This window comes from Antedon bifida, chromosome 1, assembly GCF_963402885.1.
Source record: "Antedon bifida chromosome 1, ecAntBifi1.1, whole genome shotgun sequence".
NCBI lineage: Eukaryota > Metazoa > Echinodermata > Crinoidea > Comatulida > Antedonidae > Antedon > Antedon bifida.
Genome location: NC_136226.1, coordinates 2,992,751 through 3,005,880, shown reverse-complemented (window position 1 = coordinate 3,005,880; position 13,130 = coordinate 2,992,751). Strand labels below are relative to the sequence as shown.

Sequence of the window (13,130 nt, the reverse complement as noted above, 5' to 3'; positions counted from 1 at the left end):
TTATCATCTAACTACACACAATAAATAAATACAATTAAATTATCCTGCTTAAGTGAGGGCGCTGTGTTTTGATGACATGTTCTTAGTTCGTCGTGTAAAAATAGTTGCAGATAATTTCAGTGTTTTTAACGATTTTAAGAAATCAGTAGCATACTTTTCAGTTAAAAATCAAGGTTTGTACAGTTTATGCATTTTTATATTTCCAGAAACATTTAAATGTTGTAAAATCTCAGAAATACAGACGTTTGTTGACTATATAGCCAGGCCTAGGCTTCTAGACTCAGAGGCTAGAGTAATTGGTTAATGAAGTGTATCAGTACGCGGTAATTCACGAGGACTTGACTGCCCTTTTAGGGCCTAGGAAATATTTATCATTACTTTTAGTTATTTTTTTTTAGTTTTGGTTAATTATATGTTTTTTTGTGTAATGATGTAACTAGTTATTTTCAGCGACCATACATTTCTAGGGTTAGCCTAAATTTTAATTTTTTTTTATTTGCATAAAAAAAAATTGTTTTTGCAAAATGTATTATATTATTATTAAAAATTAAAGTTACACCCTGCCTACCACAGTTCAAAATGAACCAATTTCTCCAGCAGGCTAACAGGTAATGTTTGGACAACAATGCAATGATGGCCTCTATTATCTGACCTGAATACAATAGATATTTCTTTTGTTCTTTGCTTTTTGATAAGATAGTTGTATCATTTGAAAGTGTGGTGACAAGTGTCAGATGGTAGATATGGCGTGGCGTATTAGTGAGCTTGATGATGGTCTGGCTCAAGTGGCTGCAGAATTTGAAACTAATCTAAGTGGCTTAGGTATGGAGCTTGGTACTGGGGCTTACAACATGAGGTAAATACACCTTTTTCATTCATATTCATACATATTACTTTACCAAATGCAAAGAAAGATAACTACAGTACAATTAAAATAAAGCAACTTGGCAAAAGATATAAACCCTACTACTATTGTAACCTTCGAACTGCCCTATACAGTATATATTTCTATTTCTTTTGATGTGCCCAAATATGGTAGTGGTATGCCTAAATATGATAGTGATATGCCTAAATATGGAGTCCATAATGTGAGCACATCACATTTTTTTGTTACATAAAGTTTGATAGTGTAAACAGAGCTTAAGTTTGTGTATACAGTATTTCTATTCTAAGTCCATGAATTGTATTTTTCTGCTGTGGGCATTTATTTGAATAAATACGGTATCTACATCACCTTTGTACTAAATTTAGTTATGGTAAACGATGTAACAAATTTAGGCCTATACTTTTTATTTTGTTTTATACTTTCTCAGTTTATATGCACCAAAAGATCGAACAAAGTCAAAATAAATAATGAAACTTTATTCATTGCATGTGTCACCAATTCTTTTAATATTCATAATTATTATTTTATGATCTAATAAATAAGATATGAAATGTCAAGGGTATGTACTGTAGTAGTTATCACAGCTATCACTAACTGTTGCTACCTACCAGTAATTGTGTTTACTGCTTGATTACTTGTGTGAAAAATCCTCCAAAAATTGAGAGAAAATAACATCATCAAAACAATACAAAATAAATAATGGCACATCAATTCTTATAAACTCCTGAGTAAAGATTAAATAATTTAATATGTTTTTTTTGTTTTACTCGTTTTGAGTATAGTTTTTACAATATCACAGATGCTGTGATCATTATAGTATACATATTCAATCATCTCTATGATTCAATTCAGTACATTTTAATTGTTTATTTCCAACTCTCTTTTATTTTTAGAATTTAGTATTTATATAATTTAACTGTCTTTTTTGTGACCATTTTTAAATACCAATAATAAAAATCATGAGTCCAAATCCTGATTTCATCTCTATTTTACTTCTATTTTGATGGTAGTATTCAGACCATGGGAAATAAATCACATGAGACTGTTCTCATCAACTGTCTTGTAAGAAACTCCCCAACTCCCCCTTCCCCTCTCCAAATGTAAAAGTGTAGACCTACACAAGATCTAGGGCTAGCTGTACTACATCATCAATCATAAAATACATTGCTTAATATGCTTTTGTCAAATTTCAATAAATTTTGACTACATACTATTTTTTTTAATAAACAGTTTCTGCTACTGTAGGAAATTTAATATTGTCCAATCTTAATAAATTGCATAATTTAATTTAAAAACTACATTATAACAAAGACATATTATATTCTTTTGTTGTTTTCTTTTGTTTTTTTTGTTTACAGTTAGGTATTGGCATTACCAATCTTAAATAACAAATACTTATTGTATTGTATTCTATTGTCATTGTTTTATAGTTGTTGTTGTTGTTCAAATACACAGCGAGGTACATATTGCATATTTAATGAAAAAACTATATAACAAAGAATTGTTTTTTCATTTTTGTTTTGTTTACAGTGAGGTATTGGCATTACCAATCTTCAAACAGGAAACTATTGAGGAAGGGTAAGATAATATCTTAATATTATTATATCATAATTTATCAATCATGTTTTAACAATTTCCTGTCATCATTACTGTTTACTTGATTGTCTTTGTCTGAAGCTATATTTTGTCTTCAAAAACATCCCACTTGTTTTCAAAGGCATGAATTAGCACTGATATTTGTTGTTAAATTTGTTTTTTTCTTCAATTCAAATTTAATTGTTGAATCAATGTTAAATCATCAAAGACTATACAATATAACATACGTTTTTAATTTACGTATACAAAATTTTGTCATCAAAACTGGATTTTTCATTCAATCGCTCAAACTGAGAAAACTAAATATTATTCATAGAGTATGACATAGCAATATATACAGTATAAGGCATCATTTGCCATGTTTAAAGGATAGTGGTCTTTAGTTTTTATAAATTTTTTATGATGTACTGTATACTAAGGGACCATGTCAAAATAATTTTGAAATGATCTCTAATTTGATATGATTTCTGAAGTACAGTACTTATTACTCTTTTTGTAGATCTTTCAAAATCTTTTTTTCTTTCCTATCAGGACTTATTATTGAATTTCAGAATTCTCACAAAATCATTTAACAGACCACATTATTTATTTTTATAAATTGATTGTTTACATCTCCTTTCAGGTTTCAATGTATTTTAAACGCTGCTACTTCTCCGGCAACGAAACTCAACGAAGAAACACTAACTTATTTGAATCAGGGCCAGTCGTACGAACTCAAGATAAAATTTCTTGGAGACATTGCCAAGTATCAAGGCAAATTCAAGGTATTATGGATTCTTCAATGTTGTATTGTCTTTTATGGGATGTGAGGGCCAGACTGCAATATAATGTACAATAAAATGCCTATTAAGCCTCAACTTAGGACCGCGACCAATGTGTCATAGCAGATGTGTCCCCTGAATATGGTTGGCCTCCATTGTTGAAACATATATCCCCACTTTTCATGCGAAAGTGTCCCTTTCATAGAGGTTTGACTATCCCTTGATTAGATGTTGGCTATAGTGTTAAAACAAATATTACCTCTTGTTTGTTGCATGGCAATTGTGCCTGCCGTGTTAAAACATATACCCCCTCGTTTGTTTCACTGAAAAGTGTCCATTTACTAGGGGTGTCCAATAGGAGGGGTTCTACTATATACATAAGTATGTCTTAGATCTAAACCATAACACTCAGAAAATCCTTCACCTAGCCTTAGACTTTTTAACAGTGGAGCTGTAGCTTGGTGGTTAACATGCTTGCCTTCCAATACCAAGGTCTGGGGATTCAATCCTGACCTAGTGTCAGGGTTTTAACTCGTGACTCTTTCAACTTCACACTCTCAGCTTCAAATGAGACTTACAAAATAGTTTATTCATCCTGTAATTGGCGAGTTACTCGCTGTTGTATGCATATGAAATAATAATAAGGTGCAAGTTATATTTACATGTAGTAACTTTGTTTTTTCTTACAGAGCAATATTAGGGTGTTGTTTCACGACAAACGTTTGCAATATTCTGAGGAGGAGCAACTCGATGCTTGGCGTTCCAATCGGCCTGGAGAACGGATTCTTAAACTTGATGTTCCACTGTCTTACAACATCTTGGAATACCACAACCTGCCTAACAAATTAAACACCATTGAAATTCACTGGGATCCTAGGAACACTGTAGGCTGTTATGTACAGGTATGGTTCAAGCCCCATTCCTAGGAACACTGTAGGCTGTTATGTACAGGTATGGTTCAAGCCCCATTCCTAGGAACACTGTAGGCTGTTATGTACAGGTATGGTTCAAGCCCCATTCCTAGGAACACTGTAGGCTGTTATGTACAGGTATGGTTCAAGCCCCATTCCTAGGAACACTGTAGGCTGTTATGTACAGGTATGGTTCAAGTCCCATATATACCTGGTGGATAAATCGGGTATTTATTTTATGTCTTTAGGCACATGTGGCCAAGGATTACCAATAGTAAATGAATCACTGTCCTATCAGATAGGTGGTAATCCCCTGATACAGGGTCTATTTTGTGAACTAGTTCCCCGAGTAACCCCCTACTTGTCTTGAATGATGGACTGGGTATAACTGTGTACACTGGACCTACGGTTTATAGTCCTTTAGAGAAGACTTGTTTCACCACCAGAACTAGGAGCAAGTCGGCCTCTAACCCATGCTGATATTGTTGGCTGTTTAGGTACAGTAAACAGCGCCTCGGTCATTTCACTCGTATAGGTATGTCAAGGAAGGATCAAAAGAATGTTTTGTTTTCGTAGGTGCATTGTATCAGTACAGAGTTCACTGCCAAGAAACATGGAGGTGAGAAAGGTGTGATATTCAGGATCCAAGTTGACACGTACATCAATGATAAAGACACACAGGGAGATACTCCATTGCACTCGGCAAGCTGTCAGGTTAAAGTCTTTAAGGTAAGGATTGTCTTAATTCAGAATTAGGACGAAAAACAGATTTAGAACTATGACAGATCCTGGTTGGGAATAGAAGCAGATCTGAAATGTGGACTCCATATAGATGCAAAAATTATTAACTACCACTTGTAAAAACATACACAATTTACACACTATCTTTCATATAAGGTGGTACAGGGAACAGATACTGACCAACAACTACCCCCACCAAACACATGCAGGAGGTAACTTCTTTTAAAAAACGCTGCAACCAATCATTGGAACATGCAAACATAAAAGGTCTGAAATTGATGAAATTGGTTGTTGTAATATGATGGCGTTATACTGTAGTTCATTTGAATACCACCTTTAATGACAATTTATTTTCTTTTTTAAATATTTGAATTCCAAATGCATATTTTTCTTTAATTGGGATCATGTTTTTTTTTATAGCCAAAAGGAGCAGATAGGAAACATAAAACAGATCGAGAAAAAATGGAAAAGAAAGTTGATAAAGACAAGTACCAACCGTCATATGATTGCACAGTTCTCAGGGAACTTAGTTTGAGCAACATGTTTTTAAGTCCCGTAGAATCTAAGGTTAGTTGCAACAAATCTATTAGGTAGGGTATTGAGTAGAGTAAGGTATTTCATTTTCCTGGTCATACAAAAGAATCTCGGACATGGCATTAGGACTTCATGTGGATTTCGGGAGAAGCATCATCAAGTCGAGTGACCAAGTGGTTAAAAGAGGGCGCTGCAAACCAAAGTCATAATATTAATAATAATATTGGCACAGGTTCAAGTCTCTCATCCATCATGATGCTGAGTCTTCTTGGATAAGGACTTAAAAATGGAGATCCAGTGTACACATTTGTCTCGGGTACACCAAGGGCATATTTCGTGATTAGTAGGTGGTTACATACCCCAGTGTTCTGTTTTAAATTCAGCCCCTGTTGATGCTCCAGCAGTTATGGGGGCCTGCAGTTTATATCAGGTTCCCCTGCACCCAATCTCAGTATACTTTATTATTATTATTATCACACCAAAACCAAACATGTTATTGCTTTCTTAATCGGAATAAAATTTTATGGCAATATACTACGTTTAGATAACGTGTTTTCTTCTTGTTCCAAGGTGTGTAAGGATAACAACATTTCCAATACGTCAATCACCAATTCAACTGTATATGAAGGTGATTCGTCCTTTCTCTCACTAGACTGGTATGTAAAATAACAGCAAGTTGTATTATCAATAGCATGCAGGCTATATTTACCTGTTATCAACATTACATTATATACATGGAATCTATATTCTATAATTCCTGTTATTTCTTTATTGCTTTTTAGATTCAAGTTTCAATATTTTTTTCCAGTTTGTTTTCCAAAAAGTATTAATATTAACTTTTTGTTTTTTTGTCTTTTTAAAGTTCTACTCTGTCGTGTAATAACAAAGTGGAACACGAAGATAACAATGAACCTTTACCTGGCGTTGATTTCAATGTAAGTAAATTCTTACATGTCTTGACACCTGCTGCTCTTTTCCACAACAAATATTTCTTCTGATTCCTGATCTTTTTGATCAAGCATTTATGCAATTAGAAAATTAAAACTTTAAAACAAGAATAATATTTTTGTTCGGTTACTAAAAGGTATCTAAAAAAAAGTAGTGATTCTAAGCCAATTAGACCGATCCCTGGTTTGGGGGTATTTTTTGGAATCCCTTTTATCGTATTATTTTATGTTCAGCGCTTCAGAGGTTTCACAACATTAGGCACTATATAAATCCAGGATATTATTATTAATAATCCAACAAAGGCTGTATATACCACTGTTGTGACCGTACTTATTTTTCCACTGTCTATAATATTTAATGGTTTTGTTTTTCTAGCCTCTTAGCTCTCACGCGACGCCACTAGTAACTCAAGAATGGTTAAAGAAAAACAGATTTACTTCTTACTGTAAAACGTTCCAAAATTACTCGGGTATGTAATTACTAAAAAATATTAACTGTGTTAATTGAATTTAAAACAAAATTAAAGATTTTGTATTTTAATATCATTTTCTTTTAATAATATACTTAACATATACAATTCCACGTTCCTGAACTCATTTGATTATCAACTTGTAAAAAAAAACACTATATATTTATTATTTAAATTTTTGAAAATTTATGGTCAAAACTTAAAATTTCAGAAAAAGACGAATGATATTCTATTCATTTTAAAACATTTTTTATAATGCCAGGTGCTGACTTGTTGAGGCTGAGTAAGGATGAACTAATTCAAATTCTAGGTACAGCTGATGGTATTAGGCTGAACAATGCCCTGCAAGATAGGTAAGAATTCTGGTTTGTCATTTTTATTGATTATTTTACTTCATTGAGCCCGTTCAGACGTAACAATTTACACGTGTAATGGTCGCGTGTGGTGTAAATTTTGTCTTAAATTATCTGTTTCAAAAACCACATCATAAGGTGGATTTTTCAGTTACACTTAAAACGCAATTTGACTTTACTAGTGTAAAAAGATGCATGAAATATGACCTTGCTGGGTATATTTGTTATCATCCAAACGATCACTGGTTTAGCTCTCAAGGGTATTCCACAGTTACACATATAACTGATTTTACGTCCAAGCACCAGCCAGCAATTGTTTATTTAACATTAATAAAATATGTCTGATATCTGATTATCAAAATCGTCATTGTTTCAACAAGCAATGTATACCTAGTTTTACAATGCACCACATACATATGTAGCTATTGAGTCTTACAGTCATTCCTCACATTCACATTTTCTGAGCATACACTAATTTTGACTCAAAAGCTGCATGTTTTCATATTGTTCAATTATAATTTATTTTTTTTTATATAATAAAGCTTTGTGTGTTTACATTCTACAAACTTAGAATGTAAAGTAAGTTTGTAGAATGTAAAAACACAAAGCTTTATTATATAAAATAAATAAATTATATATATATATTATTTATTTATTTTATTTGTTTATTTTCTTTCTCTATTTTCTTTCTCTTTTTACAGACATATGAGACCTCGATTAACTATTTATGTGTGCCAGGAATCGGAAAGTGGTAAGTAATAATTACAGATTAAAAAATTTAAATATTGTGTTGCAAATTATAAATTAACTTGTAGAAAAAGATTTTACTTAATTTACAGTAACCATAATTCTTGTTCTTGTTATCAGTGTACCATGCAGTCTATCTGGAACGTCCATGTTTGGAGGAATTGAAAATTAAATTATCAGATTTATATAGCGTTACTCCTGAAAGTATATCCAAAGTAATTCGTCAAGGTCCGACAGGGATTCATGTTTTAGTGAGCGATGAGGTAAATTAAAATATTTTCTTTATTTCCACATACACCGCCCACATACACATGTACTAAACATGGAGGATGTATATTTTAAGAAGTGTGGTATGCAGAGCACAGATCTTTTAAAGTTGTAACATATTTCTTTCTTTTTTTAGATGGTTCAAAATTTCCTTGAAGAAAGTTACTATGCATTACAAACAGTTAAAGGTAAGTTATCTATTTTTGTAGATAATATATCTGGGATTCAAATATTAAGCTCTGTCTACACTATAAAACTTATATATATGGACATGATTATGTCATATCAATACCATATTTGGGTATATCACTACCAAATTTGGGCACATCACACTAGTTTGATAGTGTGGACAGAGCTTGTAATATTAATTGACATGTTAAATTTTTTTTTACCAAAAAAGTGTTTTTTCATAATTTCGTAATATTTATTTTAATATAATTGTTTATTTTTACTTTTATTTGCAGATGAAAACACCAGTACATATACAGTTATTATGAAGTGAACATAAAACCTTATTATTTGAAATGAAAAAGAAGAAACGCTATATTATAAGATTTACCATCTTTAGTAAATGAAGAAAAAAGTTGTGTAAAGTCTGTCATCAAAAGTACTGTGTGTAAAAGGGAGTTTATCTCCATCTGTCATCTGTCATCTGTCATCTGTAACAGGCTTCTGTATACACTGATTAACAGTATCAGTTTGCCATCCAAAATAAACTGTTTTGTGTGTAAAGCTCTGTCTACACTATAAAACTATGTGATAACAAATTGTGATGTGCTCATATATGGACATGATGATGTCATATCACTACCATATTTGGGCATAATACTACCATATTTGGGCACATCATATTTTTTTTGTCAAAGTAGTTTGATAGAGTAGACCGAGCATAAGGTTGACCATCTCTATCAAATGTGTTTGAAAATGTCAGTCCAAGTCCATCTGTCTCCCATCCAAAGCAAACATGTTTTAATGTTGCTGAATGTTTGTGTTTAAAATCATCGAATCATGTAACCATACACTGTACCGTATGAAAACAATCTATTATTTGTTAATTCATAATGTTAATGAAACATTAGGTGAAGAACTTTGTTTTAAAATACTCATTTTTATTATGAAAATGTCTGTGCTATTTATGTCTTTGTCTTTAGTTCTGCTTGCCATGTACGTCCCGATATGAAAATGTAGAATAAGCATTGTTATATCCAGTATTGTAGTACACACAAGAAAAAATTAGGCCATATAATAATATTCAAGAAATTCGAGTTTATTATTTATTACACATACATGTATAATGTTATTTGTCTGATGCTTTTCTTAATCTACTTGATACTAGGTAAACATTGATAATTAAGTAATTCTGGTGTGGGACTCGAACCCATGACCTCCAGATCACTAGCCTGGGTAAGTAGGGCAAAACATCTAACCAATTACCCAGCTAGTTCTACAATTATCATCTTATTATATAACATTACCATCTACAAAAACTTACCCAATTTACTGTAGTACATTTAATATAATGCATACATTAACCTTAATTACTATTATTACCTCCGCCAAGGAGGTTATGTTTTCACCCCTGTATGTTTGTGTGTGTGTGTGTCTGTCTGTGAACAGCCTGGAGGCCACAGTTTTTATCCGATTCTCACCAAATTTGGACACAATGATCTATGCCTCAAAAGCTTGGACGAGTTCGAATTTGAGGGGAAAAGGTCAGAGGTCAAGGTCACAACTAACAAAAAACTATTTTACTGCCAGAGACCACAGTTTTTATCCGATTCTCACCAAATTTAGCCACAATGATCAATGACTCATCATATAATTGTGGTTAAATTTGAAGGGTCAGGGTCAAAGATCAAGGTCCCCAAAAAAAAGAAATAAAAAAATAATAAAAAAAAAAAATCTCAGCGGGACTTGAACCTGCGATCTCAACTGTGAGAGGCTGGATACATAACCATTACACCAAACTCTCATCCACAACTTTGTAGTGTGCAGTTAGTCTATTTACATTTAGAACTAATTTAAAAAAATGTAAAAAAACATCAGATAAATAATTTAATTTCTCTCTTTGTACACTCAAAGACCATGAGATCAATTACGTCACGTGATACATTGCAATGACGTATACTAATGGTATTAAGCTTAGGAGACATAATCAAGAATGAAACCAGTAAAGTACCATCGATATCACTGAGATTATTCTTATTGAAATCGACAAAATCAAGTTCAAATTCTACTTCTCTACACTCTTTGATCATTTGATTCATTACATCACCCGATAGATTGCAATCACGCATGCTAATTTTCTTCAGCTTTGGAGACATACCCAATAAAGAAGCCAGTAAAGAACCATCAATGTTTCCGAAATTATTATCACTGATACCAAGACTTTCTAATGCTAATTGAATTCGTATGTTTGAACACTCTTTGATCATTTGATTTATTATGTCACCAGATAAATTGCAATTATGAATTTTAAGTTTAATCAGCTTTGGAGACATAATCAATAAAGAACCCAGCAAAGTACCATCAATGTTGCCGAAATTATTCCCACTGATATTAAGACTTTCTAATGTTAATTGGACATCCCTATTTAGACAGTCTTTGATCATGTCATTCATTACTTCTCCCGAAAGATTACAATTACGCATATCAAGCTTACTCAGCGTTGAGGACATGATCAATAAAGAACCGAGTAAAGTACCTTCAATGTTACTGAAATTATTCTGGTCTAAATTGAACCAATGAACTTCTAATTGTACACCTCTACTTGAACACTTCCTGATGATGTGATTCATTACGTCACCTGATAGATTGCAATCACACATGCTAATTTTATTCAGCTTTGGAGACATAACCACTAAAGAACCTAGCAAAGTACCGTCAATGTTGCCGAAATTATTGCCACTCATATCAAGACTTTCTAATGCTAAATGACCTCCCGTGATTGAACACTCATTGATCATGTGATTTATTACGTCACCTGATAGATTGCAATTGCTCATGTAAAGCACACTTAGCTTAGGAGACATAATTAATAAAGAACCCAGTAAAGTACCATCAATGTTTCCGAAATGGTTCCCACTGATATTAAGACTTTCTAATGTTAATTGAACTCCTAATTTTAAACACTTTTCGATCATGTGATTTATTACGTCACCAGTTAGATAACACAAATCCATTCCAAGCTTAATCAGCTTTGGAGACATAATCAATAAAGAACCCAGCAAAGTACCGTCAATGTTGCTGAAATTATTTTCGCTGATGCCTAGTCTTTCTAAGGCTAATTGAACTCCTATCTCTGAACACTTTTCGATCATGTGATTTATTACGTCACCAGATAGATAACACAAATCCATTTTAAGCTCAATCAGCTTTGGAGACATAACCAATAAAGAACCCAGTAAAGTACCATCAATGTTGCCGATGCCATTCCAATTGATATTAAGACTTTCTAACGTTAATTGAACTCCTCTCTTTGAACACTCTTTGATCATGCGATTCATTGCGTTACCCGATATATCGCAATTACACATTTCAAGCTTATTCAGCTTAGGAGACATAATCAATAAAGAAGCCAGTAAAGTACCATCAATGTTGCCGAAATTATTATCACTGATACCAAGACTTTCTAAGGGTAATTCATGAACTCCTATCTTTGAACACTCCTTGATCATGCGATTCATTATGTCACCCGATATATTGCAATTACGCATTTCAAGCTTATTCAGCCTAGGAAACATACTAAATAAAGAAACCATTAAAGTACCGTCAATGTTGCCGAAATTATTGTCACTGATACCAAGTCTTTCTAAGGGTAAATTAACTCCTAACTTTGAACACTGTTTGAGCATGCCATTCATTACGTTACCCGATAAATTGCAATTGCATATTTCAAGCTTATTCAGCTTAGAAAAGATAACCAAGAAAGAAGCCAGCAAAGTACCGTCAATCTTATTGAGATTTGTATCTCTTATAACAAGACTTTTTAATGCTATTTGAACTCCTATATTTGAACACTCTATAATAATTTGATTTATTACATCATCCGATAAATTACTAATCTCAACATCATTACATTTAGCTTCAATTCCTAAAATATGTGCAATAACTCTTCCTTTACAGTTTGATGCCATCCTAGTGCAAAATGCATTCAAGTTACTTGCATAATCCATGCGATAAAGTTGCATAATTAGATGAACGAAATGTCCATCACAATTTACACCTGGACTAATGTGATCAATAAACATTCTTATGGAGGTAGAGATATCATCTATATGATTTTGTATTCCTAAATCTTTCATATGTATAATTAATGCATTAAACACAGTAATCTGATGTTTTTTTATGACAAACTTTAAATGTTTCGGTAAAAAGCGATAAGTTGATAATTCATTTGTAAAACAATGCTTTAGAAATGCACACGCGTTATCTTCAAGAAAACCAATTGCAAACTCTCTCGCCCTGTTTAAATAATCACTTTCTCTTATTACCTCCCATTCACTATTATCGAATGGTGTAAGTAATAGCCTAGTATCCTCTGTGTATTCTACCTCTCTTCCTTCATAATAACATATTTTGGACAAGTAAAACCCCACCAATGACTCTACTATCAACTTGTGAGGAGGCATAAGAATGTTTTCAAAGTTAGATTTTGAAATTGTTGCTTCTTCATAAACAAACCCTAGCTTTAGGGCCATGTCAACCAAATCTTTGTTCATATGTGCTTCGCTCAAATCTTTCTTATTTATTGAAAGTTTATTTACTTTTAGACTCGTATACATATACTTTCCTAACAAAAGCATAGCATTTACATATTTCACTGGATAGTCTTCAAATTTAGAAATCTTTGGAAATTTATTTTGTTTATTAAACTGATTTAAAAAACTACGAAATATTTCTTTAAAAAGGTCAGCA

At 32.5% G+C, this 13,130-nt stretch overlaps 1 protein-coding gene across 4 annotated transcripts; it reads left to right on the top strand.

Annotated features, from left to right (window-relative positions):
• The first annotated feature begins 66 nt into the window (after positions 1-66).
• On the top strand, positions 67-9,495 carry LOC144837216 (transcription factor CP2-like). 4 transcript variants are annotated; one of them, XR_013611455.1, is made up of 16 exons: positions 67-173; positions 701-856; positions 2,417-2,464; positions 3,105-3,246; positions 3,933-4,145; positions 4,731-4,883; positions 5,316-5,462; positions 6,000-6,085; positions 6,292-6,364; positions 6,753-6,846; positions 7,109-7,199; positions 7,901-7,950; positions 8,067-8,209; positions 8,350-8,401; positions 8,678-8,801; positions 8,906-9,495. XR_013611455.1 is itself a non-coding variant. In XM_078692243.1 (15 exons), exons 2-15 carry the CDS (start codon positions 735-737, stop codon positions 8,713-8,715), a joined length of 1,452 nt encoding a protein of 483 aa, XP_078548369.1. In that variant the 5' UTR covers positions 67-173; positions 701-734; the 3' UTR covers positions 8,716-9,495. The 4 variants fall into 4 exon arrangements, 1 of the variants encoding a protein (XP_078548369.1); XR_013611452.1 differs by having other exon boundaries at positions 8,678-8,802; positions 8,898-9,495; XR_013611454.1 differs by having other exon boundaries at positions 697-856; positions 8,678-8,802; positions 8,898-9,495.
• Positions 9,496-13,130: the final 3,635 nt, after the last annotated feature.